The following is a 19,791-nucleotide window of genomic DNA, read 5'->3' as shown; positions in this document are numbered from 1 at the left end:
TAGAGTTTCAGTATTTGCTAGAAAGCATACAGAACCTTATGGTCAGAGGATACTCACATTTGTCAACCCACTGTACTCACCTCTTTTTCTATACAGAAAAAAGTTGGGGGCATTAAGCTGTGTTTTTGGGACCTGGCAAAAAATTCTGTAAAAAAATCCTTCTAATCTTTACCTTTACCAAACACCCATAGCATTGACATTTCTTCCCTGCCTACTCCCTTCTCCACCACATTTTTCTCGGCCAATTGCCAGCCCCCTTCAATCACTGGAGATTTTGAAAGAAATAACATCTCTGAAAGAGGTATCTTCTTGTCCATTACTACAACTTCAAGAATCTTGCTATGGCCTTGTATTCAGTGGGACACTATTCCTGGTCAACAATAAGACCTTCAGCGTCAGATAAAGATAACAGAAGTTCTGAGACCAGCCACAGGCAGGAGTCAGGGTTTCACTGCCAGCTCATGACACACATCACATCCCTTAGGCCTTGCTATCCAGAAGGTCCACAAGAGTCTCGATCATATGCCTAATCCAAGTTTGTATCTCAATACAGATGCAAGTATTTGAAAGCATTAACCTTTTTCCCAAGTCAGAAATTCCATGAACACCTGGAACCATGGGCAAAAACAGACTATGCTACAAAAATGAAATAGATGTCTAGAAACAGCCTTCCTATGATTTGAAATGCATTATGTTGTCTATTAATTTACAGATGTGCATTTAGGGATTGGCACCGATTTCTCATATAGGAAAGAGACAGACAGCAAGGTAAAAGGCCTAGGAAAGCAAAGAGGTTGTGATGCCCTGACCACTGAACACTTGATAGAATCAAGCTGATTTCAACTTTCTGTGTTGCCCCAATCCATATCTAATGAGAAGGGGTCTTTCTTTTTTGTTTTGTTGGAGGGGGAAGGCAAACTCTCTCCAAACTATATAGCAAAAATTGTCATAGAATCGAGAAAAGGCAAGGAGTGAAAATGAGGCTTGAAAAACTAATGAGATGTTTTAAAAAAGAATGCAACAAACAAAACGTCCTTGGATTCAAAAGCATTCGAAATAATACCATACACCCATGTTTAGGCAAATACATCTGTTGAATAATGAAAAAGGCTTCATTCTTATTTGTTTCAAATGGCAGAGATGCCAATTCATTCATACTTTCAAGACACAAGGCAGAAATGTTAGGTGTAGAGAGACTGAGCAAACAGAGTAAGAGAAAGTGTTTAGCAATGAGAGGACAAGGATATGAGGAAATGCCAGCCCACTGGCTATCTGATATGTGATTTCCGGGCTCATTATCAGCCATCTCCTATTTCACATGGTCTTTTCATTTGGCTGTTGTTTTTTTTTTTTTTTTTTTCCCAGGTTTGACCACACTGCTCCCGCAATCTGCAAATTACCCGCCTCGATCTCATTATGTTGCAAAGGAGAGCTTTCTTACAAACACACTCTGCCTCCATTTTCAAGCTACATGGGCTGCAGGAATAGTAATGGGATGCACAGTTGAAAGACATTTTCCAGGAGGTAGAACACTGCTGCTGACATTCAAGTGTGCAAGTGGATATTCATTAAACTCTCATTCTACTCTTCCTCACTGCTCCCCACCCGACTTTCTTTCCATCTCTGTCACTAAGCTATCATGGAAGGTACTCATTAAACTCATGAAGTTAACATTTCTGTTTTAACGGCTTACCTACAACAAGGGATTTCAAAATTGATTATCCATCCAAAAAAGATGTGCTCCATTTATCAGACATCTACACAGAAAGGCCACGGCTACTATTACAGCTGAGTATGGGATGGATGTGTACTCCACCTCTCAATGAGAATGTGTGCTCTGACCCTAGGGCGAATTTAAATAGAATATTTTAAAATTCTTCCACATCACCAATTGTGTCTGACATCCTTGCCTACCCACCTCCCTGTTATGCTTTTCTCTGTTGGGAGTAAAACACGGAGGATCATGGCTAAGTACATTTCTTGTGAAGGCCACACAACAAGCTCATTCATGGATTTTCTGTAGCATTTGAAAAAACAATGACAATTACAAAAACTTGAAATCTTAATCCTAGGAAATGTGTCTCGGGGATAAGATTATTAATAGATGATGAAGACACAATATAAATTTGAATGGGAAATTACTACTAGGGGAATTCAAGGAAAAACAGGCCGAAAATTAAAATGAGAAATACTGTGCTCGCTTCGGCAGCACATATACTAAAATTGGAACGATACAGAGAAGATTAGCATGGCCCCTGCGCAAGGATGACACGCAAATTCGTGAAGCGTTCCATAATTTTTTAAATTTCATATATTAAAAAAAAAATAAAATAAAATAAAAAAATCAAAAAAATAAAATAAAATAAAATAAAATAAAATACATAGGGAAAAAGTTAAAAAAAAAAAATAAAAAAATAAAATGAGAAATACTACATGATCCAAGAATTCCATTACCGTATTTACCCAAAGAAAATGAAAACACTAATTTGAAAAGAGATATATATAGATCCCTGTGTTTACTGCAGCATTATTCACAAAAGCCAAGATACAGAAGCACCCCAAACCCATCCACAGATGAATAAAGAAGTGGTCTGTCAATCTATATATCTATCTATAAAAGGAGTATTCTATCTATATAAAAGGAGTATTATTCAGCCATAAAAAAGAATGAGATCTTGCCATTTGGGACAACATGAATACACCTAAAAATATTATGCTAAGTGAAATAAGTCAGACAGGGAAAGACAAATACCATATTATTTCACTGATGTGGAATCTAAAAAAAACAAAGCAAGTGAATAAACAAACAAGAAAACAGACTCTTAAATACAGAGAACTGGTGGTTGTCAGAGGAAAGGTGGATGGGGGTAAAATAAATAAAGGGGATCATGAGGTACAAACTTCCAGTTACAAAAAAACCAAGTCATGGAGGTGAAAAGCACAGCACAGGGAACACAGTCGATAAGAGTGTAATGATGCACTATTGTAGTGAGGAATGCATGATGCACAGAATCATCGTATCAACCAGAAACTAACATAACAAACACTACACTAATTATATGTCAAAAAAATTCTACAGATAACAAAATAAACAAAAATAATAAAACTAGCTTTTCAACTAAGAAATTTTGTAATTTCATACCACAAAAGTTAAAAAAAAAACTAGTGGGTGGGAATTTCAGGGAACATGTGATATTTAGGGAAAGCATTTGTTTTTGTTTTCTTTTTTTGTTTGCCATCATTATTATTGATTGCTTTTGGTTTTTAATAAATAATAGATGTGATTTAAAAAAAAATAGGGGGCAACAACTTGAAAAAAGCATTAGTTATGGAAATGGACCCTTCTAACTTCAATTTTCAACCCTCTATTCCAACCCCTTTCACGTAGTCACTGGCTCTCATCTATACTCCTTGTCTTCTGGCTTCTTTACCTCTCTGTATTCTTGGTCTTATCTTTATCTGTTGTTTCATATAAAGGGCAAATAAAGATTTTAAAGTAAAAATTAGAAAAACAGACCTTTTAACATCTTCCAGTGCAAAAAAAAAATGACTATCCTCAAAGTCACAGAGACTTTTTCTGACTGCACCCCAGCTGGGATAATGGTTTTTCCCCTGCTTTCAGACTTCAACTGAAACATGGACTCTTCCTGGGTCTCAAGCCTTCCAGCCTTTGGACTAGAATTACACCATCAGTTCTCCTGGTGATTAGGCCTTGGACTCAGACTGGAACTAACCAGTGACTCTTCTGGGTTTCCAGCCCGCTGACTACAGACCTTCAGACTTATCAGCCTCCGTAGTTGTATATGATTATACACACTATTGGTTCTATTCCTCTTGAGAACCTTGACAATAAAACAACCTTACGTGGTACGGGTGCTGCCAAAGTTTGTACTAGAATGGCCTTATTTGGACAATGGGTCTTTGTAGATGTAATTAAGTTGGGGTCATACTAGATTAAGGTGGTCCTAAATCCAGTAACTGCTGTAGTAACAAAGAGAAGAAAGGACACACAAAGCTACAAATTGAGCAGAAGGCTGTGTGAAGACAGAGGCAGGTACTGTACTGATACAATTATAAGTCAAGGAATGCCAGAGGCCACCGGAAGCTAGACGAGGAATGGAAGGGTCCTTCCTAGAGCTTTCAGAGGGATCATGGCCCTGCTGACACCCTTAATGTTGGAATTTTAGTCTCAAAAACTATGAGATAATAAATCTCCATTATTTTAAGCTACCAGCTTGTGGTCTTCAATTACAGTAGCCCAGGAGACTCATGCCATGCCTAGCCTCCTTATCATACACTAGAAGAGATCATGTGATCAACCCCTGCGTTCAGTCACTATATTCCAGCCGCACTGGCCTTATTTCTTCCCCTGAAACACGTCATGCTTGCTCCTGACTCAGGCCCTTGAGCCTGTGGTTCCTGATGCCTAGGATGCTCTTCCCACAGATCTTCACAGGGCTACCTCTTTCAGGCTCTGGTTTAAATATCGTCTACAGAAAGGCCTCATCTGATCACCTGGTTAAAACAGCAACACATGCCCTTCAGCCCCTCATCACTGTCTTGTTTACCTGGTAAAACACATTCTGTCAGAAACAGTTATGCTCACAGCTCACATGTCTGTCGTCTGCCTCCCCAACAGAATGCAAGGCTCATGAGGACAGACTTCATCCTGTCCACTAGTCAACCTCAAGCGCACAGAATTATACGCAATCCAGTTAAAGTACCGGATGAAAATTTCTGGGCAGTCAAAATGCTGACACATCCAGGCAAACGCATGAATATATGGCTCTGGAATAGAAAAGGGCAGAAACAAACTGTCAGGGAAAAGGGAAAATCTAACACAGATCTTAAAAAGAGAGAGAAGAGAAGAAACAGAACATCAAGAATACTTTACAGGCCTGGATTAGATCAGATTTTCTTCTTAACTAAGGGAAACTCATGGATGGTGTGGCCCCTGTCTGTTTCTTCCTTAATAAGAGTGAGCCAACCTAGGACAGAGTAAAACCTCAGTAAAAGTTTGGGGGGAAGGTGGGAAGAAAGGAGGCTGGGACACACGCTTGCACAAGTGAATGAATGACTGTGTGGTGGGACCCACAAACATGGGGAGTTTTTGGGTATCTCAAAAAGATGTAGAAAAAAGTGCCCCAATTATGATGTTAAATGGACTAAATGGCCTCAGAACAATCAGATTAGACAACTGTTTAGCACAGTACTTACTACAATTCAATCTCTTTTCATGATTTTCTGAAACGTTTCAATTCCTTCAAGTATTGAGCCCTTCAAAAGTACTAAATATTGTTCTCCCTTCTCATAACTAAAAACCTGACCCAAAAACCATTCACAGAGAAACGAGCCATATCCACATACTCATTTCAATAAGCCATTAAAGAAGTCTACTTGCATAGGATGGTGGGAAGAGTTTGCTAGAGAAAGTGACATTGGGGCTGGCAGAAGGAAAAGAGAAAAAAAAAAAGATCCAAAAGAGAAAACAAAGGTAGGAAGATTTGAAAGTGCATACTATTTAAGAAAACAACAGTGGTTCAGAGGGACTAAGCCTAAGGTACAAAGATGGGGAAGGAGAGGGGGGGCAGGAAGATAAAGGGGAAGCTTCAGACTTCCTTGAGGGGCTCTGCAGACAATCCTCAGGGGTGTAGACTTTGTCTAAAATATCTTAAACAAGGCAGTTTAATTGTGAGCTCTGATTCTCAGAAAAACAGCTCTGGAGGCAGTGCAGAGCACAGTACAGAGGAAACAGAGACGGGGTAGATGACACCAGGAAGAGGCCACAGGAATTCTCTGTGTGCCAAAGAGTAGGGCATCTGACGTATCAGCGGTGTCAATGAGAATATAATCATACCCAAATACCTCTTCACAAATACAGTCAGTAGATAAATGAAAGTGACCAAGGAGACAGGATAAGGAGATGGAGGAAGGGACTGAGCTTGACTCCGAGGATACGAGCTCCGGGATCCAATACCAGGACAGGGAAGCAAGAGGGATGGACGGTTCAGGTTGGAGATAAACAGGTAAGGTGACATGGGTAATAAGGGTTTTGTTGGGGAGGAAGAGTCCTATTTGTCATGACGGGAATAAGCAGGTCTTGTCAAATGGACACTTACAAGGAATTCAAATTTAAGAGGGCAGTAAGGCTATTAAGGGAAGTTCTAAATCTGATACAAAAGGATGATTCCAGAATGAGTATTTTTGAGCACGGTGGATGTGCCAAGAACTGTGCTACGTGATTCAAATAGCACGGTGCCAAGTGATCTTTAAAGGAGACCCACAGGGCGCTTGGGTGGCTGAGTCAGTTAAACCTCCGACTCCTGATTTCGGCTCAGGTCATGATCTTGGAGTTTGTGAGTTTGAGCCCCGCATCAGGCTCTGCACTGATGGTGCAGAACCTGCTTAGGATTCTCTCTCGCTGTCTCTCTCTGCCCTTCTTCCGCTCTCGCCCACACGAGCGCTCTCTCCCCTCTCAAAATAAATAAATAAAGAATACTAAAATTAAAAAGTAACACAGGAGACCTACAAGGCAGGTCAAAGTATGCCCATTTCACAGAAACAGAAACCTAGACTGGGAAAGATCAAGTTCTTTGCTCAAGGTCACACAGAAAATAAGTAACTAAACTGCTCTTAAAACTTGGTGTGTTAGTAATGAATGCCCAGGATCATTTCATAATTTGAGGATTTGATTTACTAAATTTATAAGTAAATTTAGCCCCTAAATTCTGACAACTTCCTCAGTGACAAAACTCTGTGTAAGTCAGAAGCAATACTGTCCCCCTTGAACAACTCATCATGAATATTTATATACTCAATTATTCCCCTTAACTTTTTCCTTAGTGACTAACCTCAACAAGTTACCGTGTCTCCTTGATGTGGACAATCTGAGAGTCCTCGTAGACAATTATTCCCTTCTGGAAATACAGTTTGGGAATACGTAATTTAGAAAAGCCAAGCACATTTGGTTTTGAAGCTTTAGCCATGAGTCAAATCCTCCAGCCACACTGCAGTTCTTTATTCTTTCTCTTTTTTGCCTGTCCAATTCAAAGTAACTAAGCTGGAATAATATAATATCTTCATTAGTTGCACTCGGGAGTGAGTCTCAATTGCCAAAGCTTCTAAAAATAACTGAAATGCAGGAAAGACAGGGGAATTTTTATCTCAGCTGAAAAACCAGGCGTGGGCACGATGGACTCACAGGGACCAGATACGTTCTTGCACCTTAAGCAACAACAACAACAACAACAACAAACCAGACAAAATGTATGAGAAGAGGGATTTTAGAAACTGGGCAGTAGGCATGGCAAGACAGTGATCTTCGAGACGAGGGAAGCAGATGAGATGACCCTAAAAACTGCCCCAGCTTAACACCTGGAGAGAGTTTTGATGCCACAGTAGGGCAACTGAGAGGTGGCCCAGGTAGAGCCCAGAAGTACCCCAAGTTGAGAAGACAGAACTGGAGGAAGCCAAGGCAGCTGGAATTTGCAAAGCAGAAGATGGTAGAGAAGAGACCTTCACAGGGACAGAAACGTGGAAGCTGCGAAAAGGTCCCCTCTGGTCTTTGCCTGAATACCTACCAGCACATCTGCTGGAGAAAAGCACCCCAAACGAGGGGAACAACCACTGGAGAGGAGCAGGCAAACAATCCCCAGGGCTCACATAGGGCAGAAAATGGTATTTCCACCAGCTGTCAGGGTTCAGAAAAAATCGCGTAATGCACCAGGAATCAGGCAGAGTATTCAGTACTGGGGAAGTAATTAGCCTTAGCCTAAAGGCTGCTCTGGTTCCACCCAGGAAAACATAAAAGCAAACCTCAGAAAAATCAAACTATTTCCAAGTGACATAACTGCATCCCAGAATAAAGCTCAAGAAAATTTACAGGAACCCATAATATCCAGCAACCAACAAAGAGAAATTCACAATGTCTGGCATCCAAAAAAAACAAAAACAAAAACAAAAACAAAACTGTCAAGCATGCAAAGGAGACAGAAAATAACAATTCATAAGGGGGAGAAAAACCAACCAACAGTGGCAGACATGGAAATGACACAGATTAGTAGACTAAGGGCCTTAGAACAGTTAATAACTACTTTCCACATGTTCAAGAAACTAATGAAAGCAAAAGCACGGGAAGGAGAGCCATGGTAAACGAAAACAAGACTAAGCGTGGTCTTTCAGTCCATCTCCTCATTGTCTGATAGTTACTGAAGTAATTAGTTTCTAATTCCCTTTTAAGAAAGACTAGGGGTATCTTCATTCTTGAAAATATTGTGTGGGTAGGTGCTGCCTTGGTTCCAAAAGAATCACTTTGTGGCTTGACTTCCTTGGCAAAGGTTTTCATCTCTGCAAATTTTAGATGCCAATGGGCCTGAGGTAAGAATCTGCAACCTCAGAACTGCTCACGCAAAGCAAGTAAGTGGCTGGAGGTTTTGGAAGATCTCGTTAAAGGCCAACTACTTTTTTTCCTTTTCTTTTTCTCTGTCATTTATCCTTTCATATTTTGATACTGTTGTTGCGAAAGGTAGGAATTTTAAAAATTAATAAGTCACATGAGCTCAAAGTATTGCACAGACTGGATCCACATAAGATTTTCAGGATTGTTACAGCCCTCATTTTTTTTTTTACATTATTTTATTGTGGTAAAAAAAAAAATATATATATATTTATTTATTTATGTATATATATATATATATATATATACACACATATATACACACACACACATATATATGTATATATATACATATATATACACGTGTATATATATACATATATATACACATATATGTGTATATATATGTATATATATATATACACACAACATAAAGTTTGACATTTTAGCCATTTTTAAGTGTATAATTTGGGCATTAATTACATTCACATTGCTGTGAATGTATCCAAAAACTATTTCATCACCCTAAACAAAAACTTAGTAACCGTTCACCCATAGCTCCCAATCCCTCACTTTCCCCAACTCCCGTGACTGGTCCCTCCCTGTTAATGTCCTTTCTGCTTTCTGTCTCTAGGAATCTGCATATTCTAGGTTCCTTAAATAAGTGGAATCATACAATACTAGCTTCTTTCACTTAATATAATGCTTTCAAGGTTCTGGATCATGCATGAGAACTTAACTCCTTTTTTATGACTAAATAATATTCCATTGTCCATATATGCCACTTTTCATTTATCCATCCATCTACTGACAGACAGGTGGGTTGTTTCTACTTTTGGTTATTGTGAATAATGCTGCAATAAAAATAGGCACATAAATATCTCTCTGAGCAACTATTTTCAATTTGATTGGATATATACCTAACAGTGGAACTGGTGGGACATATGGTAATTTTATATTTCATTATTTAAGAAATTGCCAAGCTGTTTTCCATGGTGGCTGTACCATTTTCCATTCACACCATCACATGTAAGGGTTCTAATTTCTCTATATCCCTGCCAACACTTATTCCCCCCACCCACCCTTTTTTATTATAATTATCCTGGCAGATGTAAACAGATATCTCATTATGGCTTTGACTTGTATTTCCCTGATGACTGTGATGACGACAATCTTTCATGTGTTTACTGGCCATTTGTATATCTTTTCTGCAAATGTCTCTTCAAGTCCTTTTCCCATTTTATTTATTTGTTTGTTTGTTTGTTTTTGAGAGAGACAGAGACAGAATGTGAGTGGGGGAGAGGCAGAAAGAGAGGGAGACACAGAATCCGAAGCAGGTCCCAGGCTCCGAGCCGTCAGCCCAGAGCCCAACGCAAGGCTCGAACTCACAAGCTGTGAGATCATGACTCGATCTGAAGTCGGTCACTCAACCAACTGAGCCACCCAGGCGCCCCCCTTTCCCATTTTTAAATATTAAACACTTACCAGTTATATGATTTGCAAATATTTTCTCCCATTCTATAGGGATTTTTTTCACCTTCTTGATAATGCCCTTTGAGATGCACAAATGGTTTTGGTTTGGATGAAGTCCAATTTTCCTATTTTCTCTTTTGTTGCTCATGGTTTTGGGGCTATATCTAAGAACCCACTGCCAAATTAAAAATCATGAGATTGACCCACATTTGCTTCTAAGAGTTTCATGATTTCAGTTCTTATACATAGGCTACTGACTCATCTTGAGTTAATGTGTGTACATGCTGTGATGCAGGGGTCCAAATTTATAATTTTATGCCTTTGCACCAGGAAATCTAGTTGTCCTGGCATCATCTGTTCAAGAGAAAATATCCTCCCACCTGAATGGTCTGAACACTCATACCAAAAATCAGTTGGATACAGATGTATAGGCTTGTTTTTGGAGTCTCAATTCTATTATTGCATTGGTTTATATGCCTATTCTGATGGCAGTATCATACCGTTTTGATTACTGTAGCTTTGCTGATAGTTTTAAAATTGGTTAAGTGTGAGTCTCCCAGCTTTGTTCTTCTTTTCCAAGATTGTGTTGACTACTAAGGTTTCATGCCATTCCACATTAAATCTGAGTATCTGCTTTCTCCTGTTTGCAAAAAAGGATGCTGGAATTTTCAGAGGAATTGCCCAGAATCTGTACGTTGTTCTGGGTAGGATTGACATCTCAATGATATTAAGTCTTCCTAACCATAAATGCAGGCTATCTCTTGCATATTTCTTTTTATCTAATGAAAAGTGAATTCAAGGCAACCAGTCAAAAGATCTCAATGACTGCACAATACTGTACTCCTGTCCCCTGACTTAACATGGTTTTCATTTCTCTACTCTGTGACGAAATTATGATTAACTGGAATAATCCTGGCAAAATTTCCAGGGTTAGTAAGATCTCATATTAAAATCAAAACAGGGGGCACCTTCACTGAGCATGGAGTCTGCTTCAGATATTCTCTCTCTGTCTCTCTCTGTGTCTCCCCACCTCCTTCCACCCCTCCCTCCCCCTCTGCCCCTCTCCCCTACTTGCGTGCTCTCTCTCAAATTAAAAAAAAATTCTCTCTCTCTCTGCCCCTCTGCCCTGCTTGCACATGCATGTGCTCTTTAAAATAAAATTTAAAAATTAAATCTTAGAGGAGCTACGTAAGTATTGAGTATTGTTAACAACTTAGTATTTCTTACTGTACTGAATACTTACTGTATTCAACTAAGTATTTCTTACTTAGTATTTCTTACTGTTACGGTTTTACTGTTATAATTTATAGTTCCATCACAAAGTTAATGAAATATAAAAACACACAAAGAAATATTCTTATACACAGACATACACAGCGAAAGACTGAGTTAGTATTAGTTGTATAATGGATATTAAACCTTATTAGAAGAATGGGATGCAATTAATTACAATTAAGACATTAAGAGTACCAAAGAAATAATTATACTCTGTTTATTCCACTTAATTCTTTCCAGAAGTCAATGTTCTCTATATCAACTCTCACTCTAAATCTCTCAAATTTTCCTGAGAGGTGGAGGAAGATGGCTGTGTCCTGAGAGGGTCTACCTTGGATGATGGAGAAATGGATGGGAGACGATTACAGGAATGACGCAAAGTTGTGCAGTGCTCTCTAACCTTTTATGCTGAGGAACACCCCTTAGTTAAAGTTTTGAGCACACTCCTAAAATACATGTGTTTATAAATTATATACATGAACTACTTCCACCTCATTAAATTAAGTATTAGGAAAGTTTAATTTCCTTTGTTTTTAGACACAAAATAAATAAGTTCTAATATGTTTTTTCTTGCAACACACTGGATCATCTTGTACACCATGATGAAGACAACTGCTTTAGAGTATTAAAAAAAAAGAGGGACGTCTGGGTGGCTCAGTCGGTTAAGTGACCGACTTTGGCTTAGGTCATGGTCTTGCAGCTTGGGGGTTTGATCACGCATTGGGCTCTGGGGTCTGTGCTGACAGCATGAAGCCTGGAGCCTACTTTGGATTCTGTGTCTCCCTCTCTCTCTGCCCCTCCCTCGCTCACTCATGCTCGCTCTCTCTCTCTCTCTCTCTCAAGTATCAAAAACATTAAAAAAAACTGTTTAAAAATCATTTAAAAAAAGGAAGACAAAGGCCAAAAGGTTTCTGCTCCTTATTATATGTCCTAATTCTGCTTATTCTTCTTAAAACTCAGAGACTCTGAATTTCTGTCTCTTTCTTGAGAGTACTATCTCACTTAATCTGTGAATGTTCCTTTGTTGTTACTACTAATAAAAACTTCTCCCTGAATGGTCATTTTATAAGAAAGCTTCCAAGTGTTGCCTTCAGGGGTAAAGATGGGTCAAGAATCTTGTCATGTGACATGTTAGGATAGAAGAAAAGAGAGCCCAGAGGATCAGGTGCTCTCGGGAGGTGGCAAAGGGGAATCTGCCCTGTTGGCAGGTAGGAGGCTGGAGAGTGGGAGGAGGCAGGTCTAGGGGGGTGACAGAGCCCTCAGGAGGTACGGTGTGTTATCACAAGGATTTTTCCTTTGCAAATCAGTCAGGAAATAAAACTCCTTCTCTTGCCAAGTAGGTGGGTGGTTAGCCATCCTCTCTAACAGGAATGAAATGACAGACAGGGACGTTTACCAATGTCACGGGCAAAGATATTACAAAAAGCCCAAAGTTAAATGATGTCATCTTCCAGTGGTAGCACTGCTGGACTACTTTTTTCATTTGCAACATTGACACTGAAAATATTACCACTTCCCCTTGTAATCTCTTATTCCTAAGGCCACAAGTACTCCCGCCCACCTAACAAGTAGTAAAGCACATTTTAGGTCAAACTAGAAAACAGAAGGAAAGTATCTCGCCAGGCTCCAACACGATGCCAGACAGGGTGGACTGTACTATGTGCATAGACAAAGTGACAGGAAGGGATGGTGGTGCTGGGAAACTGAGACTTGACCCAGGGGATGTGTGGTCTGGTGGTTTTGTTTGATTTTTCTTCTTCCCCACTTACATCACTGAGCCTTTCCCGGGAGCTGCTCCTGTGGAAGCCCTTGGATTCTCCGCTGGCGCTTTCACTGTCACTGTCCCTGCAGCTGTTCTGGCCTGGCTTCAGCTAAAGGCAAAAGAAAAGAGGAGAAAGAACAAAGTCAGTGGTCTCCTCACACAACTGTTCTTCAGGTCTTGTCAAAGTGAACAACTTAAGGTCCTGCATTTGAACATTCTTCTCAGCTTCTGAGTAGTGCCAGGCAAGCGGACGCAGGAAGAAACACAGAGAGCAGGCTAAGCAAAACATATACCATAAAATGTCAATGTAAATCTGAGTGAATAAGCCTAAACACACACACACACACACACACACACACACACACACACACACACACACGCCCTGAAAAAAAAATCTAACAAAGGTCCATGAATCTTGGAAATTAATCTTCCCTCTGATTTTTCCTCTATTCCACTGGGGCATTTTTGTCAATAATATAAAGACCAAACACAATGAATTAAAGCCAGATTACACCAACTCTGGGGGCCCGCCTTATTTCCCCTGTCCTCCTCTGAAGAAAGAATACAACAAAACAGAGCAAAAGACAATGTCTTCTTCTAGGAGAAAATGATGAGATGCTCTATGTTATTGTTCAACCACCAAGAAGACAATGATCCTGATTTCTGAGACAACACTGTGGAGGTCCCCTGTCAGATATTTAAGAGTACCAAATTAAGACCTACAGCTTAAGGATATTAGCCAGCACTCATTCAACAAATATGTATTGAGTGTGGCATCTAGGCCTGGTAGTAAGAGCTGAAAATATGATGCTAAACCAAAAAAAAAAAAGGTAAAAGGCTCTAATCTTATGAAGCTTACATATTGGCAGTTTCTACACATTTACCCAGCTCTGATATTCCACTGAAATGAATAAACACACAGAACTGCAAACCATTAGTCTATATGGGACTATGAGTCCCCCACATATGGACCATTAGTCTATGATACTATCATCAGCAACCACCTTTGGACAGACCCCAAGCAATCTGATGCAGGTTATAACATACAGCCCTTTCACAATGTTCTTAATCTCGCAAGGGAAAGACGGCAAGACAAGCAAATATAATAACACAAGGAAACACATGCTAAATGTAACACCAAAAAGAAGGAAGAAAGGTAACCTCTGAAGCCTTGGATTTTCAAAGTGGATTGAGCTCATACGGCTGAGAAGAGAGGGGAAGATACTCTTGACAGGAGAAAGACAGAAAACAAAGGCAGGGAAAGCAACATGCTAGGAAATGATCAGAAGGAGTCTTATCTGAAACAGAGATTTCCTTCTGGGAGGAAATTGGAAGAAACATTACAGAGGGGTGCATGGATCAGACATGGAAAGTCTCAAACAAAACATAAGCCCCATACTTCTGGGAAGGAGGGAATTTCAGAGAGAAGAACAGGTAATAGGTAGCACAATTTTTGCCTGCAGGTTTTCATGTGGCTCCGGGGCCAAGGGGGAATGTGAAGCAAGACAAATGGAGAATGAATCTAAATCCACATTCCTTGTCTAATGTGCTTCTTTAAAAACTGCAGTTCAGGTGCCACTCTGGGTCACACCAGCTAATAAGCTGTCCCCAAATCCCCACTATACAGAGCATTCTTTTTTTGCTTTCAGCCTTTCTACAAATCCACTTTTATCACTTTCTTCTAAAACTCCCTTTCTCCAGAAGTCTTCTCTAATGGAACCCAGAAAAATGATACTCATTTTACTTTGTATCCTCCTGGGCCTTTAAGTACTTAGTTTCCTTCTAAATTACTGCTAAACCTGCTAATTCTAAGTTAATTCAGATGCAAGCTATATGAGCCTTTTCTTATTACTATGGAATAAAAGTTCAGAATATTGTCATTCTCTTCAAATTTTCATTTTTACACTTATAATAAAGGGGAATTCAATCTAAAATGAACATCACTTTCTCTCAATTTCCTGAACATGTCATGTCCATTTCCATCCTGCACCTATGTATTCACACTAGATTTCCTCAACCAGTAAAGCTCACCCTACCCTTCTCTGTGCATTTCAGGTCAAGATTGTTTTTAATGCTCAGATATGATCCGCTATGGTTTTTGAAGAGCTCCTTCTTTCTAGATATATTTTTTGATGTATGCCTTCAAAGTTTAGCCAGTATATCATTCTTCATTAAACGCCTCTGATAATTATATACTTTCAAGTATGAAAAGGCTTACTGTTATTACATACATCTGACTAGTGATAAAATCTGTATGTGGAATAGGCACTCTAATTTATAGGCAATGTCATAATTTTCATCTCCCTGGACCTCTGACTTAAGTAAAGGCAGGTAATGCTACTTCCAATGAGTGAATGAAGAAACAAATAGAGCAAATAATATGCTCAGAATTAAGCAAGATATCTAGGACTCAGTCCATGTCTGTACAGCTTACCGCTCTCTTCATTTTACTTCTTAGAACCTATTTAGTATGTTAGCATTTCGTGTGGAAATAATGAAATCTGCAGGATATGAATATTCTCTACAGAGTATGTTTTTAACATATTTGTGGTACCTGACTTAATTCACACACAAAAAAAGAAGTCTCATAAGGTGATATTGATCAAGAGGTGTTTATAAAAACTCAGCCCCTCAACATAGACGAGATAAACATCCCGTAGGGAATTAACAGCATAAGAGCATGAAGACTTCTCCTGATATCCACCTGGCTTACCAAAATCTGGACATGGCATTTGGATCTCTTCCATATTTCTTCATAGAAGGAAAATGATGACTTTAACAGGCCCAACAAGAGACTTCAGTGGCTCTGATGTAAATTATCTGACTAAATGTTGATCTAGGCTAAGGGCAAAACCCAAGAAGGACTGAGATGGACCAGCTTCCTTGCCTTCCCTGTGCCCTTCCAGCAGAAGCACATCAGTGAATTCTCTTTGGAGAGCCTTACATAAAATCCGCCCCCACACTGCCCTTTTCTCCTCCAAAGCCAGGCTCAAGTTTAAAGGAAACTTAGGATTTTAAGCTGTCAGACAGCTCAATATTTCAAAGAAATGGATTGACTACAGTAAGTACTAAAGCTAAACCACAAGATTTCAGGCAAAGAAGTATTCACTCCTAATCCCATGAATACATTTAAAACTGGCATTTTCAGCCATATCCAATGGATCATTTGGGGTAGCACAGCTAACTTAGAAGTTGTAATCCTTCACCTGAAATTCCCAGCTATTACCTACAACCAAGAGACATTACAAAGGCCAGGTGCTGGCTTAAACATTTAAAGACCTAAGAAAAATCGATCCGCTTGCATTGATTTGTCCTAGCACCCATGGCGGCTGTTGTAAGAAAGCTACTGCTATAACAGATGCAATGAGATTTCTTACTACCTTTTTTCAGATACGCTAAAATACCTCGTTTATTTAAAAATTAATGTAATTCACTCATTTCCAGAATTGTCTTCTCATTAGAATATTATACAATTTTGGCATCAGAATTAGAACAAAACAGATGAAATAAAAAGGAAGCTAGTATCTGGCATGAGTGGTAGTGATCCTATCAATAAGATTAACAACTTTTACAATATATAAGAAGATGAGTTGTTTTCCATTCGACTTCATTGTCAACAATACAATCAAAAACTCTGAAGCTGTTATGTCGTTAGAGTTAACTGTTATTAATGGCTAATTAGGAAAATAACGATCCATGGTTTTATCGCTGCTAATGAACATGTAACGAAATCCCATCACGCTGGACTCAGTGAAGGTGCAGGAATTCTGTATACACCTGCCAAGATTTGTGACCCAGGCTCTGCCACTCTTCAGCTTCAGTATGGAGAGTTCAAGATGCTAGATGCTCTGTGGGTGTCATTAACTCTTCAAACAAAATTCGCAGAAGGATAAAGTATGTGGAGATGATACCAATGCCTGAAACTCAAGCGGAATGATGTGAATTATGCACTGCAATGCAGAAAAGCATCCAAAAGTAATCTCCTACCACCATTTTGGTCCCTCAAAGCAGCATAAATCCTATGTCTGACTGCTGAGTTTTCCTGCAGGGATCTGAATGAACTTCACACAATGTTTTAAAAATGTGTCAATAAGCACAGACTTGTCTATTTTTCAATGAAATTTTGTAACATGCCTTCACTAACATCAAAATGGCAAGTATTTAATCTTGTAAAAACGTTTGTGTTTTTTTCCAAAATGAAACTCTTCCCATTTGTTGAAATATTCCCCATAGATTGGGTTGAATTTGTACTATATTTTTTTATTTTTTATTTGAGTAGAGTTGACACACAATGTTTTATTAATTTCAGGTACAACCTAGTGATTCAACATCTCCATATGTTATTCTGCCCACAAGTGCAGGTGTCACCATACAATTCTATCATAATACCATTGACTATATTCCTTATGCTGTACCTTTTATTCCTAGAATGTATTCATTCTATAACTGGCAAACTGTAATACCCACTCCCTTTCACCCATTTTGCCCATTCACTCATCCCACTTCCCTCTGCCAAACATCACCTTGTTCTCCGTATTTATAGGTATGACTCTGTTTTTGCTACCTTTATTCATTTGTTTTGTTACTTAGATTGCACTTCTGAGTGAAATAATATATTTGTCTTTCTTGGTCCGACTTATTTCATCTAGTATAATACCTTCTAGATCCATCCATGTTGTTGTAAATGACAGGATCTCATTCTTTTACATGACTGTGTAATAGTCCATTTCGTGTGTGTGTGTGTGTGTGTGTGTGTGTGTGTGTGCATGCACGCACGCGTGCACGTGTGTCACATCTTTATCCATTCACCTATCTATCAATAAATATGTGGGTTGCTTCCATATTTTGGGTCTTACAAATAATGCCATAATAAAGATGTGGGTGCATGTAACTTTTCAAATTAGTATTTCCTTTGGGTAAATACCCAATGGTATGATTGTTGGATCACAGGGTATTTCTATTTTTAATTTTTTAAGGAACCTCCATACTGTTTTTCAGAGTGGCTGTAGTGCATCTGTATTGTCTTATTCCTTGAGTTTTAAAAGGTACTTAAGATGAGAGAAAGAGAACTAAACTACTTAATGAAAAGCTGACACATCAAAATAAGCTAACAGGGAATACAAACAAAATTACAAATTTGAATAGAAAAAACATTTTAGGACATTAATAATATATTGTACTTTTAAACGTACAATATAACAAGTTGTGCCTAAAAGGTAAACATAAATTCTGGAAACTAAGGCAGGGCAAGAAATTTGTGTAAAATTTCTCTGGGATCACAGAATCAGAAATTATCTTGTTATTGTCTTCAATAAGTAGAGAAAGTTTTAAGTAAGGATTTGATAATCTTACAGTTAACCACTGGTAAAATTTAGATATTAAAAATAATGTCTTCTAAATCATTATCAAATATAAAAGGATCAAAATTATAATTAATACTCTCAATTGGGAATATCTGGAAAATAAGGGAAATAGCAAGATAGCAAAAACATATAATTATGTTGGTTATAATAATAACATATATGGATTAAGCCCCATTTTTTAAAACAGCAAGAACATCTACTATTTGTGAGGTTAAATAAATAAATGAATAAATGAAAAAATGAATATCCAATTATTTGTTAGTTAGAACTCCTAGGTTTAAAAAAAGAGAGGGGAAAAAAAGACAAAGGATTCAATGGTTAGGTGAAGTCATATGTCAGACAGCCATTTTACAGTGATAAGAGATAACATCTTTACCCTTCATAGGTCTGTACTTTATACTGAAGGGTTGAGTTGTAAGCTTTTTATGCCAATGTATAAAGTAAAGAAGTATGTTAAGTAATCGAGGAAATCAAGATGGGACTCTTTAGCATCCTATTAATCAGGAAGGCAGAAAACAGAGCAATAGAAAAAGACACAGATGCTAAAAGACTCAGTTTGAGCCAATATGTAATAAATTTGGTGATTACCAGAGACCACGTCTTTGAGCATACCCACAGGACATCAGCACCAACTGAAGATGGACTAGGCCACAAAGAATATCAGAATAAATTTCAAAATGTAGAAATCACATGAGCAGCCTCCTCTATGATAAAAATTAATGACAATTTAATGTAAGTGATGAATCATGGGAATCTACTCCCAAAGCCAAGAGCACACTGTATACACTGTATGTTAGCTAACTTGCCAATAAGTTATATTAAAAAAATAATAATAAATAAATAAAATTTTCTCTAAATAAATAAATAAATAAATATCCCTATCACCTAGAGATTTTTAAAAATCTTTAAAACATATCTTTAAAAGTTGTCTCCATAATCACAGTTGAGTCAAAGTCAGAATCATAAAGACACCATTTAAAAGTTTAGAAAATAAAATTATAAATACATAAGATAAAAAAATTTACAGGGTGCTGTAAATTCTGTGCTAGAGGTTAACTCAGAGACTTTAATTTATTTTGTAAAGTGGACAATAATAGTAAGTAAAGAGCCTAGTTATAGAGATCAAAAAGAAAGAAGACAAAAAAGCAACTACAGGGACAAATAAAGAAAAGAGATTCCAAAAGTGAAAAGTACATAATGAATTGGAAACTGAAATACTGTACACAATTACTAAACTAGAGTATAAATGGGAGTGAAACTCACAGAATTTAGAGGGACATACTGCTTACAAATCAAAGAAAAAAGTGATAAAGAACAAAATCAAATACAATCAAACATAATAATATAATAGAATAATTATATATTATATAATGTAAAATATAAGAATATGAGTACTATAAAAATGTGAGAATAAACACATGTCTAAATTATAGTACTAAACATTCTATGTGGTACTGTCAAAATCATAACCACATAGTTTAAACTTTTAAAAATCTTTTAATTAAAAAAAATTTTAAGGTTTT

At 38.0% G+C, this 19,791-nt stretch overlaps 1 protein-coding gene and 1 non-coding gene across 5 annotated transcripts in view; one reads left to right on the top strand and one right to left on the bottom strand.

Moving 5' to 3' along the window:
* Window positions 1-19,791, bottom strand: part of AUTS2 (activator of transcription and developmental regulator AUTS2) — a 1,111,391-nt gene that overhangs the window by 601,995 nt on the left and 489,605 nt on the right. For all 4 annotated transcript variants that reach the window (XM_042921091.1, XM_042921093.1, XM_042921092.1 and 1 more), the window contains exon 3: window positions 12,913-13,014. In XM_042921091.1, coding sequence (XP_042777025.1) covers window positions 12,913-13,014 — 102 coding nt within the window. The remainder of the gene's footprint in view (window positions 1-12,912; window positions 13,015-19,791) is intronic.
* Window positions 2,194-2,300, top strand: LOC122210382. The gene has a single exon (XR_006198032.1). It is a non-coding gene; the product is annotated as a U6 spliceosomal RNA (small nuclear RNA).

This window comes from Panthera leo, chromosome E3 (genome assembly GCF_018350215.1).
Source record: "Panthera leo isolate Ple1 chromosome E3, P.leo_Ple1_pat1.1, whole genome shotgun sequence".
NCBI classification, from domain to species: Eukaryota; Metazoa; Chordata; class Mammalia; order Carnivora; family Felidae; genus Panthera; species Panthera leo.
Note: the sequence above shows the minus strand (reverse complement) of the source record. Positions and strands in the feature narration are given on the sequence as shown.